Source organism: Scomber japonicus, chromosome 21 (assembly GCF_027409825.1).
Source record: "Scomber japonicus isolate fScoJap1 chromosome 21, fScoJap1.pri, whole genome shotgun sequence".
NCBI classification, from domain to species: domain Eukaryota; kingdom Metazoa; phylum Chordata; class Actinopteri; order Scombriformes; family Scombridae; genus Scomber; species Scomber japonicus.
This window is the reverse complement of record NC_070598.1, coordinates 26928079-26942699: the sequence shown is the minus strand read 5'-3', so window position 1 is coordinate 26942699 and position 14621 is coordinate 26928079. Positions and strand designations below refer to the sequence as shown.

The 14621-nt window shown below is 37.6% G+C and overlaps 1 protein-coding gene across 1 annotated transcript in view; it reads left to right on the top strand.

The window, feature by feature from the left end:
• The window catches only part of cubn (cubilin (intrinsic factor-cobalamin receptor)), a 148828-nt gene extending 136775 nt beyond the window's left edge, over nucleotides 1-12053 (top strand). Inside the window, exons 63-67 of the mRNA XM_053342033.1 lie at nucleotides 569-713; nucleotides 4530-4711; nucleotides 4870-5035; nucleotides 10176-10411; nucleotides 11946-12053. Of these exons, the coding sequence (XP_053198008.1) occupies nucleotides 569-713; nucleotides 4530-4711; nucleotides 4870-5035; nucleotides 10176-10411; nucleotides 11946-12053 (837 nt within the window). The remainder of the gene's footprint in view (nucleotides 1-568; nucleotides 714-4529; nucleotides 4712-4869; nucleotides 5036-10175; nucleotides 10412-11945) is intronic.
• Nucleotides 12054-14621: the final 2568 nt, after the last annotated feature.

The window sequence follows — 14621 nt, the reverse complement described above, 5'->3', positions numbered from 1 at the left end:
ATTATAGCATAATGAAGAGAATAAGCCAATTCCCTAAATATCTAAAAGCATTAGGAACCTCTGTGATTTCTAGATCTAAATCAGTTTTGCATTGGTTGGATGGAAAATCTAAAGATAAATTCTCAGCCTCTGTGTTTGGGGTTGTTGTCATGCTGCGGACTAAACCAAGCATATACCTCCCTGATGGTTATGGACTGGAATCTAAACATCTTAAGTGCCTAAAATTTTAGCACAGTACTGTAAACAAACGCAAAATCTTATCTTACCCCGTTTTGCTTTTACTCTATAAGCAAACCATACAAAAGTCAGCTTAGAAGTGAGTCAGAGACTACCTAGAAAAGTGGGTCTCAACCAGGTTCTTTGGTTTGCACCTGTGTCTGATTGACATCTTTTTCACCAACTTACACAAACTGAACATAGTTAATTTGAAAATGTTGAATGTGAAAGTGCCCTGATCACAATAGAACAAAAAGGTTGTAATTATAAGTTCTAATAAAACCCTGGCACAATTATAATATTTTAATATCCTTTCTGAATGATTGATCTGAGTGATTTCTGGTGTTTTCAGGGAGACTATGGACAATCACATAAGTTCTGTGCATCAGATGGTCATCCACCAGAATTCTACAGCTACAGCAGAACCATCCTTGTATATTTCAAATCTGACACCTTCATCACAGGAAATGGCCTGAGTTTCACCTATCAGATTGCTGGTAGGTACCTGTAGTAAAACCAGTGGGAAGATGAGAAACTGAGCCAAAATATACTCTTTAAATAGAAGCAATATCAATTAATTGTCGTTACATACCTATTATTAATTAAACAATTTAAGAATCAAATTGTAAGTGCACACCCATTACATGAATGTAAGTTTAGTTTTATATACACTTTTGAATTTGCAGTCATCTATAGAAACAGTGACACAAAGGTCTGACTGCCAGTACAGGGAATATTTACTCCACACCTCCAGTCAGCAAAGATTCACTGACAGAAAGGGCTTTTATCTGTGCCTAGTTCAGGTTTAATTTTATAGGTTGTAAGATCTCTAATAAGTCTATGGATATCTATGGGAAAGACATCAGTAAATTGAGTCAGTCGACAACACACATTTGATGACCATGATGCTCTGTCATATGTAAGGAAAAACAGAAGCACAACTCTTCCTCAGGTGACTGACAATGTAAATGCAGGATGTGATCTGACTTTATTAGCAAGAACAGTCCATTGGCAATTGCATAGAGAGGGACATTATTATGGGGCTTGCAGTGCATAAACACCTCATTACAAAGATGAATGGTCACCAGTCTACAGAGACGTGGAAAAAAGTGAAATGTTAAGATAAGGGATGCACCAATCCGAAATTAATATCTGGTAACCGCCGGATATAGACTCTAATATATCCAGTATAATATTTTTATAGATAAGGTAAAAACATCTAATTTGCCCAAATTGAGTATTAACAATAATGATAACAATAATAGCAATTACAAAACAACAGTGGGTCTTTCAAAACATTATTCCTTTTTTTTTTACTTCTTTTTTTTTGTAATACATTTTTTTTGTAAAATATAATTATCATGACATTTTATATCAACCTTTATTTTTGAGGCCCCCGCCAGGCACTCAGGTCCCTACTCGCTCTGCATACATATAGGGGATACGTATAGGGAGTGGCGGCCCCAAGCCTCTGAATCTGAAACACCAGTGTGCCGTTTAAAAGCACACAGCAGCAGCACTATGCTGCTTTAGTTGGTTCAGTGTGAAAAAGCAAAGTCTTAATTAACAATCTTCTTTATAGCTATGATGGTAAATGGTAAATGGACTGTACTTATATTGCGCCTCTCTAGTCTTTGCGGCCACTCAAAGCGCTTTACATTATGTCATTCACCCATTTACACACATTCATACACTGATGGCAGAAGCTACCACGCAGGGTGCCAACCTGCTCATCAGGTAACCATTCATTCACATTCATACACCGTTGGCAACGGGAGCAATTTGGGGTTAAGTGTCTTGCCCAAGGACACATCGACATGTGGACTGGAGGAGCAGGGCATCGAACAGCCAATCTTCCAATTGGAGGACGACCGCTCTACCTCCTAAGCCACAGCCGCCCCTCGACAATGATGATCTCTGTATTAAAGAGTCGTATGTTTCACCTCTGCTGGAGCTGAGTCCTCAGTGTGTGCCGCTCACACAGAGACTGTGAACGAAGTGAAAACTGGAGGTGACCATCTCGATCCTTTATGTTACTGTAAGTGACATACGATCTATCAGAGGCTACTTATTTGTAATATCTGAAAAGGAGGACAGAAGGATTTGTTATTTTAATAATAAAAATGTATTATTTTAATAATAAATAACAATTCAGCACATTTATATCTATGTGTTAATTTGTTACATTTTGTTTTACAAAGTTAGTTAATAATGTTTAAGTCAAGCCTCGTGCCTTCAGTCTTTTCCACATGGCGAGGTATAGAGTTTATTAATTCAACAGTGTTATCGGATCAGCATCAGGTATCAGCCAATACGCAAAGCCCAGGTATCGGTATTGGGACTGAAAAAGCCAGATCTGTGCATCCCTAGTTAAGAGAAGTAATCTTCCACCTTATTTTCAACAAGTGGGCAAGGGCAGGGGCGGACTGTACATCGGGAGCACCGGGACAATTCCTGGTGGCCTGACTTGAACAGTCAACTTCACCAGCAATAATATAGTGAGCAAGAATCAGTTGCAGGATGCCCGGACCAATCAAATCCACGTAGCTATGTGGGGATGACAGGCAACAGCAGACTACAGAGGTAAACAAAAAAACACGCCGTCTCTGCTGCACAAAGGGTTCAGCTCTGCCCTCTAAGACAGAGGAGAGTGCCTAACTCTGCTGCTGTTTGCTGTCACTTCTTGTCGCGTTGCTCACCTCTGCTCTGGTCGAGCGAGCTAGAGAGTGAATGAAGAGAGAGAGAGAGCGAGCTGACAGTAAGAAAGCTGGTTAGTCAGATCAATAACACGTTATTTTCTGGTTACGTTCAACAGCACAAATGAACTTCCCCACACACCTCCACTCAACCCTGCAGTTCAGCCTCAAACCTCTGAATCTGAAACACCTGTGTGCTGTTTAAAACACAGCAGCACTATGCTGCTTTATTGGTTCAGTTTAAAAAGTCTTAATGAGAGATCTTCCATTTGTACAATAAATCAACTCAAGTCTTTTATTGACAAGCAAAGACAATTAGTTTAGTTATTTAAAGAAACACAATGTAGAAAAAGATATTTATTGGAAAACCACTTCTGCTTTCTATGTTATTTATTAACCGGTAACATTTATTTCCTGTTCTCTGTGGGTATGTAATCATCATTCATCTCTATACAACCAGTTCAATTACTAAAGCACTATTCTAGACATAACCTCTTAATGTTGCACTCAGAGTGCACTAGAACGATGCATTTGACTTAAAAATGTACAAAATTTTCTTACCCCCTACAGAGTTGGGCTGAGGTCCAACTACCATAGTCTCTCAAAAATCTGTGGGAAACACTGGGCCACTGGATTTTAATATCAAATTAGACCTGTGTTGTTTTATTGTGTGATATAAGATTCTTGCAATTTACTTATATTTTATAGGTAATATGTTGTAAAAAAAAATTTTTTTATCATAATATAACTGATATATATGGTATTGTATATATATATGGTATGAAAACAGTGACCTGGAATGGAGTCTAATTGCCGGCCTGAACTATTGTCCCAGTCCGCCTCTGAGCGACGGCATGTGTGGTGTACACCAAGAGAACAGAACACGTCTGAATGCTTGAACCCTAGTGAGGGGATCCAGTGCTTCTGTTTTGCTGTGAGAGGCATTTTGCTGGTATGGTTTTGGGTCCACTTGTCCCCTCAGAAGGAATGGTTACTACAAATCAATACAAAGTTGTTGTGAGTGATCACCTTCATCCTATGCTGAAACATTTTTATGCTGATGGCACTGGTGTCCTCGAGGATGACAATGCCCCTATCTGTAGGGCATGAGGGGTCACTGAATGGTTTGATGAGTATGAAAATGGTGTGAATCATATGCTATGGCCTTTGCAGTCACTAAATCTCAGCCCAATTGAACACCTAGTTTGAAACAGCATGTTAAACAGTGCTCTCCACCGCCATCATCAATACCAAGGCAAAGTCTGTACATTCCCATAGACAATATGATTATTCCTTTGACTGTCAGTAGTTTATAACAGAAAAATGTTTAATTTTATTTATACTTGGGAGAAAATGTTTTTGAGCTGTATATGTGAAACAAAAGTAACTTAACTTGGTCAATCAAATGTAGATTTTGGAAGGGCTCAATATTTTTGTCAATCTTTAAAATTACCTTTGGGACTACATCTGGAAACCCTTATCTGATCTTCCTGCATTTTACATTTTAAGAAATTCAACATTTATTTTCAAAAACAGTGTGCATTTTGTTTTTTTAAAAAGGACATGAAAGGGAAAGGGGGTTCAGATTAGTGCTTTGACTGTGGTGGTGGTTTCCAGGTTGCAGTCGAACTTATGAACAGGAATATGGCTACCTGAAGAGTCCGGGTTGGCCTGACGTGTACCCCCACAACATGGACTGCACCATTATCCTGAAGGCACCACAGAATAGCTACATCGCTTTCTTCTTTAACAACTTTGATGTGGAGAGTCACAGCAACTGTGAATTTGACTACCTTGAGGTAACAAATCAAGCCCACTTACAGAGACATATTTTCATTATTCGCCTTTCCTCTTAAAACCTGTAATTTCTCTCATTCCATTCCATACATCCTTGGCCTTACTCCTCTGCAATTTCTCAGTGATTCTGTAAATCACAACCCTCTATTTTGTCTTTCAGATTCGTAATGGTAGTACCGCAGATTCACCACTGATTGGTCGATTCTGCGGCAGCACCCTACCCAGCCCCATATTCCCACAATCCAACCTCCTCTACTTACGCTTCAAGAGTGATTTCTCCCATGCCCGTGATGGCTTTGAGGCCACATGGACATCTTCCCCTCATGGTCAGTACTGAACTGTTTATATGTGAGTTGCTTAATTAATACATCTAAAACATTGTGTTTAAAGTCACTGTGTTAATGATCTTTTCACTTCAGATTTAACAGTAATGTAGGCCCACACTGAATCTCAAACCTCAGGTTCCACCATGGTGTGATACTTTTGCAGTTTCAAAACTATGTGGTTGAAAGCTGAATCTGAAAACAAATTCTGCGGTCCAGACCTGGGCCTAGGTGCCATCCTATCCAGACCTGCACCTGTAATTGATGAAATATAATAAGATTACATATATATATATATATATAACTATTTTAATACCTTCTCCAACTATTTCTATTAATATTCAATGAATTATATAATAAAAATTGTCCTACAAAGAAATACAGTAATATACATAAATATACACATAGTCCATGTGTCACTAAGGGGCTACAAAATGCCTGCAAAAGGAAAAATACATTATACAGACAATTCTTAAAGCATCGAACTAAAGAGGCAGAGGAAAAATATAAAAAATATAAAAACAAATTGACTAATGTTATGAGAATATGTAAGAAAGAATATTATAATAATTTAGTGGAGAAAAATAAAAACAACATTAAAGGTATATGGACTGTACTAAATAGCATTGTGAGAAATGGATCCAAAACTACAAATTACCCAGAGTACTACACTGAAAATGACAAGACCATAAATAATATGGAGGATGTGGTGAATGGTTTCAACCAATTCTTTGTAAATGTGGGTCCAGATTTAGCTGCAAAAATAAAGGAACCTGAGACAACACAATGTGGGGACATAGAAGATATGGGGGACAGGAATCCAAGTACAATTTTTCTAAGTGCAGTTGATGATGAAGAAATTATACAAATTGTAAGAAAATGTAAAAACAAAACCTCTGCAGACTGGAATGATATAGACATGGCAACAGTAAAGACAGTTATTGAAGGAATTGTGAAACCACTCACCCACATCTGTAATTTATCTTTTCAATCAGGTACATTTCCAGACAAAATGAAAATTGCAAAAGTGATACCATTGTTTAAAGCCGGAGATAGACACCATTTCACAAACTACAGGCCTGTTTCTTTGCTCCCCCAATTTTCCAAAATACTAGAAAAACTTTTTTCAAAAAGACTGGACAAATTCATTGAAAAACACAACCTCCTTACAGAAAGTCAATATGGATTTAGAACAGACAGATCAACATCAATGGCACTAATGGAACTAATAGAAGAAATCACAAACTGTATAGACAATAAAAAAATAGCAATTGGAGTATTTGTTGACCTAAAAAAAGCATTTGATACCATTGATCACAGCATATTATTAAATAAACTAGAAAAGTGTGGTGTTAGGGGAGTTGGGTGGAGCTGGCTGGCGAGCTATCTAAGAAACAGGCAACAGTTTGTGCAGATAGGTGACCATAAATCTGACTTCATGAATATTACATGTGGGGTACCACAGGGTTCAATATTAGGTCCGAAATTATTCATATTATATATCAATGATATATGTAGAGTCTCGCAGGTACTGAAATTTGTTTTGTTTGCAGACGACACAAACATTTTTTGTTCCGGTGAGAATTTGCAGCACACTTTGGAGACAATCACAACTGAAATAAATAAACTAAAACTATGGTTTGACAAAACTCATTAAATTTAAGCAAAACAAAGATCATGTTGTTTGGGAGACACAAAAAAGATTGTAATGTAGAATTGATAATAGACAATACTAAAATAGAAAGGGTACAGGAAATTAAATTCCTCGGTGTGATTTTGGATGATAAAGTCTGCTGGAAACCTCATGTTGGCTACATACGAGCAAAACTAGCAAAGTCCGCGGCAATTCTGTGGAAAACTAAACATATCCTGGATTATAAATCGTTGCACACTCTATATTACTCATTATTTTTGCCATATCTGACTTATTGTGTCGAAGTTTGGGGAAACACCTACAAAACCACTCTGCAGCCGATATGTACAATACAGAAAATAGCATTAAGGACAATAAACAAAGCAGGATACAGAGATCACACAAACCCACTATTCATAAAATCACATATGCTGAAATTTTTGGATCTGGTCAAATTCAGAACGGTACAAATAATGTACAAAGCGAGAAATAACCTATTGCCAAAAAACATACAAGGAATGTTTTGTGAAAGGGAGGGGGGATATAATCTAAGGGGAGACCTAAATTTAAAAAAACCAAAGGTCCGAACAAATATGAAAAGCATGTGCGTATCGAGCTGTGGGGTGACTTTGTGGAACAGTCTGGAGACAGAAATAAAACAAAGTGCAAATATAAATCTGTTTAAAAAAAAGTACAAAGAAATATTTTTAAACCAGTACATGGAAGAGGAAGTCTGCTAACGGAGGACAATGAGGGATGAGGTACAGGGATGGAGGTGTTTAAGTGACTCAGGTGCACGTTGTTTGTATGTGTGTGTATGTATTTATGTTTGTACATAAGTATGTCTATCTATGTATGTTTGTGTACATGTGTGGATGTGGATGTAAATATGGGGATGTGTATATATGTGTGTATGTGTGTACATGTATGTATGTGTATGTATGTATGTATGTACATATATGTATGTATGTATGTGGGTATTTTTGGTGGAGGAGGTTGAGAAATGTGGCAATGATTTGTGGTGTTGATAACAGTGGGTATGGATGTGAATGTTGACATTGCATATGGTGTTGGTAGGAAATTGTAGGATTTTGTGAAAGGGTGATTTGATTGGGAACTGGCAAGCACTGATTTGAGAGGTGGGGGTGGGATTCAGTGGGAGTTTTGACTTCTTCCCACTCCATTTCGAATGTTGTTGACAGTGCATTATATTTTCTGTCGGGTGTAGGTTCGCTAATTTTGGTGAGAACACTGTGCTTTAATTTTTTATGTGCTGTTTTTGTTTTGTTTTTTGTCACGCATTCGAAATAAAAAATAATCTAATCTAAACTATTATTGTAAAAGTGGAGCGGCCCTCCAAAAGTCGTAGCACACTGTGCATAGCTAATCTTCTCACTTGACGCTAATCACCCAATCAAATCTGTGCATTCAGACATGTAGAGAGACTCGACTGTCAGTGAGATATACACAGAGAAAGAGGAGACATTTTGTCATAAAGTTGTTAGATGTGAAATTAAGTTTATGGTTTAAATTTAAGTTAACTTTAAAAGTAAGAAGGAATTCTTTTTCATTTTTCTAAAACTAAGTACTGTAAGAAGCACAATCAAATGCTTTCTGTAATGCACTTTATTTTAAAATGCCATCTTTATTTGATATAAGAAAAGAAAATGTATGTATCATATTCTTTTTTATTAGGGCCCGAGCACTTAGAGTGAAGCCCTATTAGATCTGTAGTGTTTATTATTCTTCTCCGAAAACAAATGCATTTTTGGCGGCCTGAACATATCCCAAAACTCACGATACTTTGCACACATGCCACACCCGACCGACTTCAAATTCACTCAGAAACATCTTGAGACCTTGGAGATGAAAAGTTATCAAAATCTTTCTAATTACTTATACCTGTTGGGTGTGGCAGCATGGACAATTTCGATGCTTCACCATAAAGCAGAAAGTCCTAAGACTCCTACAGACATTGTCCCATCTACACCAAATTGAACACGCATGTAGAGGGTTCCACCCTGCATCAATACTGTGTCGTATCCGTAGCACCACCTGCTGGACACAGGAAGTCCACGCATTGTACTTTAACAAAAAAATAGTATTAGCAATTCTAAAAGGCAATTCCTTTTCAGAATCAAAGTCCTGAAAACAGCCCTGCTCATGGTTTTGGATTTTAGTCCGCAGTTTCAGGTTTTGATTTAGGTTTGGTTTAAGTGTGTTTTTGTTGTTGTGTTTTTACACTTACACTAACCACAATTTAATTTAAAGTCAAGAATTAACAAGAGAAGATATTATTAGATAAATAGATGGTCAAAATCTCAGCAGAGGTTATGATAGGATGAGGATTTCTCTTTCATTTAAATCAAATGTTTCTCCTTCACAATTATCTTCACATGAAAAAAATGCACAATTCACCTTTTAATATATAACATATGAGAAATTTGCATGTGATGATTTACTGTGTCATTTGCCCAAATAACATCAGAAGAGCTCTAAGAGTTCTTAGGAATACTTTGTAATAAGGTAACACACATTTTATACAGGAAAAGCAGACACAGATCATTTATATAAGTTGTGTTCATTATCAGAGGAGCAGAAGTCTTGCAGCTCATCTACTATTCCCTATTGTGGCAAAGAGAAAGAACTACACTGTATAAAGTTAAGTTTGAACCTACAGTGAAAACACATTTAAATCTGGCCCTTTTCAGAGCAAAATCGATAAAAATGATTATTCCATTATGATTATACATTTGAAGGTGTCACACATGCATACGCTACCTGTTACTGTTTCCAAATAAGGGGCCATCCACACGGAGACGCTTTTTGGTTTAAACGCAGATGTTTTGCATCGTTTTGGCCGATCGTTCCAAAAAAATACTTTAAACGCATTGCCTGAAAACGAAGCTTTCTGAAATCTGGTCCCAGGGTGAAAAAATTCGCAAACGCAGCCCTTGAGTGTTCGTTTGGATGGTGAAGACGCATACCTGCGTTTCGATGATGTCAACGTCACACCCCTCAAGCTTAGCCTCCACCTCTTATATCCCGCGAGACGTCTCATAACAACATCAACAACAATGGCGGACTACATGCTCGTGTTCCTGCTGGAGAAAATATTGAGCTTATTAGGGTTACTAGGGCAAAATATAGTTTGGTTTCTTCTACTGCCGATTTGTAAACAGTGCTCAAGCTTTAAGCGCATGCTCCGCCTATTCCTCTCCGTTTTTGGTGAATTTCTGAAACTGAAACAGCGCCGCCTATAGGCCTGGAATATGAAGTAGCGTGTTGAGTCGTGTTGAGATGGATCTGTTTGTACGCAAATATTCTTGAAACGATGCCAGGGAAAACGGAGGGGGAAAAAATCGTTTTGGTACGTGTGGACTTATACAAATGACGTATACAAATACTAAAAACATAAAACAGGGATGATGGTTTCCATCGTCCTGTTTGCATACACTTTGTTTTTTTTTCTTTTAGATAAAGCATCTGAATATGTTTTGTGTCTACTAGGTTGTGGTGGCACTCTGTATGGAGACCATGGCTCATTTGCAAGTCCCAACTACCCAGGCACCTATCCCAACAATACCCACTGTGAATGGGGCATCATGGCACCCAGAGGGCGTGTGGTGACTGTCACCTTTACCCAAATCAGTGTGGATGACCCTGGAGATTGCCACAACAACTTCTTGAAGCTGTATGATGGCCCAGATACCTCCTCACTGCCCGTTGGACCTTACTGTGGAATGGTATGTAGAATCACTACTTTAACTGTCTTTAACTGTAATAGTGCAGACTGGGGGTGTCACTCCAATTTTTTGATTCGCAATTGAAGATTTAAATGAGCTCAGATAGTTGTTAAAGGGCCCTTCCAGACATATTTAAAGACATACAAAAATAGCCCATAAGAAAGTCAGAATACCTTATAAAAATTCTGAAATACTTATTCTCCCTGATTAAAAAAATCCTAAATCTATAAATATGCAAGTATTATTAATTTCACAAGTTAACTGTTGAACACATGTCTCCATTTCACTGAAAACGTTGTGCTCAATGCACTGACAACTTCACATTTTCACATCACACCTGTGTTTATTGCATAATGGACCACCACTCAGTACTAACTAATTTGTGATATCACAAATCTGAAACTGAGATTTAAGGTGAGTACAGACAAACTTTCACCCTTCAGCAAATGAATGTGAAAACAGCCATCTAACTCATACATCATTCTGCACATGAAGTAGCTGGTAGTAGCCATGTGGCTAACGTTATCAATAAGCATTATAAAATAGTAACACAGGAAGCAATAGTAATGCTTACGACTAGTGCTGTGTGTTATCACATCATAACAATGTGCAAGGAAAAATGTGTTATGTTGTAATCCTTACGATTTCAGTCCTGGTTAATTTGGCAAGTGCAATTTAATAATACAGCAAACACTTATCGGGCAGCTAAAACAGGCAACTGGGTATCTGTTTGCAGAACAACCAACAAAACTGACCGCATTTTAAGGAAGCCTACTAATAATTTTAGACACATTTATAATCAACTATCACTTTTGGTGCTAACTATGGTGACAAATACAATGCATTTCCTATTGCTGCTTTACTATAAAAAACAGCATATATTTCACCAGTTGAACACTTTTAATCTGAAGCAGCAGCAGTAAGAAATATTGGTATTGCATTTGGAGTAAGTCTATTCACCTCTAATGTGGCTATAGGAAGGTTAACAGATCAAATTGAAAACTGTAAAACTGGATTACATGCTGCATTTTTCCCTGTAGATACATTTTTGATACTTTTCAATACCATTTAGACATTGAAATGGTGTTTTCTGCCATTATTATGACATTATTTTAATTAATACAGGGTAAAATGTAAATAGGTTTAATGGCTGTAGCTGGAAACATTATGTGTTATCAAAAAACTATTAAAAATATGTGGCTTGACTTAATTATGATCTTTTATTATATTGCTATATAGTTATGTTGGACTGTAATTTCTAACTCATTTACTACGGTATTTTTGTAAACAGGTGTAAAAAAATAAAATAAAAATAGTGTCCCACCTAAAGAATATTAGTGGCTGCTTCAATCACACAATCACCACATTGTGCTGGAGCTCCTATGAGCCAGTAAAAATAAGCAGAATGTCAATGAGGGAACAGAAAGGAAAACACAAGTTTTTTGTGAAATCATCTATTTGTAAGATTGCCAGTCCATCCTATCATATATAAATAGGTATGACTCTTTTCTCTGTATTTTCTGTGTTTGTTCAGGAAACCAACATTGCACCATTCACAGCCTCCTCCCATCGAGTCTACATTGTTTTCCAAGCCCAGTTCGCCAGCCTGCCTTCAGGGTTCAGACTTACCTGGAGCAGCTGAAAGAAATCACTTACACACACACACACACACACACACACACACATACGTACAAACAGAGTTGTTGACTAATTTCCCAATCATGTCATGTAACCTGCTGTGCATTTCTGTTTGAACTAAACCAATGGAAATAATAAATCTTGTGTGTTAAAATAAATACATGATTTAAGAAGTACATCAAGATGGCCAGTCATTTGTCATTTCAGATATTTCTTGCTGCCTCAACCCCACTAAGTTGCTTATTAAGCAGATTTACAAACTCATGTTGGGCAGACAGGCAATGTTTAAATGTAAGTGTGAAAGTATTTGCATCTGTGTGTAGGAAGAAAGGGGAACAGACAAGGCAGAGTTAATGCAGACCTGCAAGACGATACAAATTTTTTGAACACAGCACAACATAATTTGTACTGTCTCTGGAGCTGTGCATACATGTGTACACACACAATACACATATCCACACACATACACATGTGACACACCTCCAACACTAAATAGCATACTGTAACATACAGTAAATGTACTATTCATTTGAAACACAATATATTGTATTCTATTGAGTTTGATGGCCTGCGCTGCGCATGTCTGTGTGAGTGAAAGTGGTGTGCCAGTATAGATGTGTGTCTGTATGGAGAATTTGAAAACACAAAAAACTTATAACAGTAACAGTAACAGACGAACAAAATACAAACATGTAAGTTAAATGCCAAGCTTTGATTTTCAGTAAGTTTTATTGTGTGTGACCCACCTTAATTTGGCGTCTGAGCATCAATGACAACTGAGCGTCAGCAGATGTGTATGTGTGTATGTATGCACACCATGTGAGTATCTGCCTGGGTGTAAGGTAGCAGTGACAACATGGAATGGTGTTTCAGTAATTTGTGCATTCTCTCAAAAAACAGCACTGAGTGGAAAGACTGATGCACTGATTTTCGACATGGTAAAAATGGGGGGTCCAAACTTATTTTAGGTGGATAGGACTTGTCCCATCTCCATGGGCAACGCCCATGCATGTGTGTGAGAGAGATTGAGACATACAGCTGCAAATACAGACCTGAAAGACTATGAATTCTCTCTCTGTTGCACATGCACACATTTATTTTTTGATATACAAATACATAAATACCATACTCTGACATCCATACCAAACTATTTTGGACACACTCACATACATTGTATTCACCCTTAAGCAAAATACATGAAAATGGCTCCATCTGGTCCTGCCAAAATGACATTCCAGAACACAAGAATGCATGAGAGACTCATATTTTGGCAGGTGGAGGGCCAACAAAATGCAGGGTTTTTTTTTTAACTTTTATTTTCTCAAGTTTTGCATGAGTGAGAAAGAACAAGTTGACATGAAAAACAAGGGATCTGGGACGTGACAATATAGGGGTGTATTTAGTCATTTGGGGGCCCAAGGCAAAGCCAGTCATTGGGGTCCTCCACATTCTTGTACTGCACTGATAAGTTTTATTGTCACCTCAACAAAAGGTCTTCAATGTGGGCAGCAGCAAGTAAGTTCTGGATATTGTTGTATCTTGTTACTAAAAAAAAAAAAAAAAAATGAGAACAAACATTTTAACAGTATAATTTTATCAAATTTACCCTTTGTCTTTCTTTCCTTCTCCCTTTTCTCTTTTTCTTTCTTTGTGGTGTTTTCTTCATCTCCCTTTCTCTGTCTTCCTGTCCCTTTTCTAATTTTTTCTAATCTTCCACTTTCTCTTTCCTCTCCTCTTGTATCAGATCATATTTGTTTGTTTGTTTTTTCCTTTCAGGTTATGTATGTGCATGACAGACTTAAAATTATCACACTAGGGGTTGAGCATAGCTCAGCGGGTAGAGCACCCGCCCCATGTATTGAGGCTATAGTCCTCGTTGCAGGTGATCCCGGTTCAAATCCCGAGCTGGGCGGTCTTGTCCTGCGTGTCATTCCCTCTCTCTGCTTCCTGTTTCCTGTCTATCTTCACTGTCCTGTACATTAAAGGCAAAAAAAAGCCCGAAAAAATATATTAAAAAAAAATTATCACACTAAAATTTGTCCAGTGAATAATATTTATCACCAAACAAAGATTTTGAGTCAACTAAAAATTGTGAATTTGAGAAAATTCTCCTATTTCCTAAGCTAGATAAAGTCTTTAAAGTCCGTGTAAAGTAAGAATAAATGTGTTTTGAGTTTGACATACCACAGACTACTTCACCACCCTGCCAAATTTGAATGATTAAAAAAAAAAAAAAAAAAAAAAGACAAATATATGAAATTAGGCTTCTGAGTTGTGTAAAAAGCAGCCTCTTTCTCTGCTACCAAACACTGTGGGAGTGCCCGCCGAGTTTGCTGAAACCCCGCCCCCTACCAAGTGTCACCTGTCAATCAAAGTCACCACCTCTACAAGAAACATGGACACTACGTCTGAGAGCTTTCTGTTGCTAAGTCAGCTGCTAGCTCAGTGGCTAACTCAGCTGCTAGCTAAAGAGAAAACCAAAGAGTTGGGAATAGGAGTGAAACAACTCGAGAAAAACACAGAGCTGGAAAAGAGAGCTGCAGAGTTGGAGAGATACAAAAGGAGATGGAAC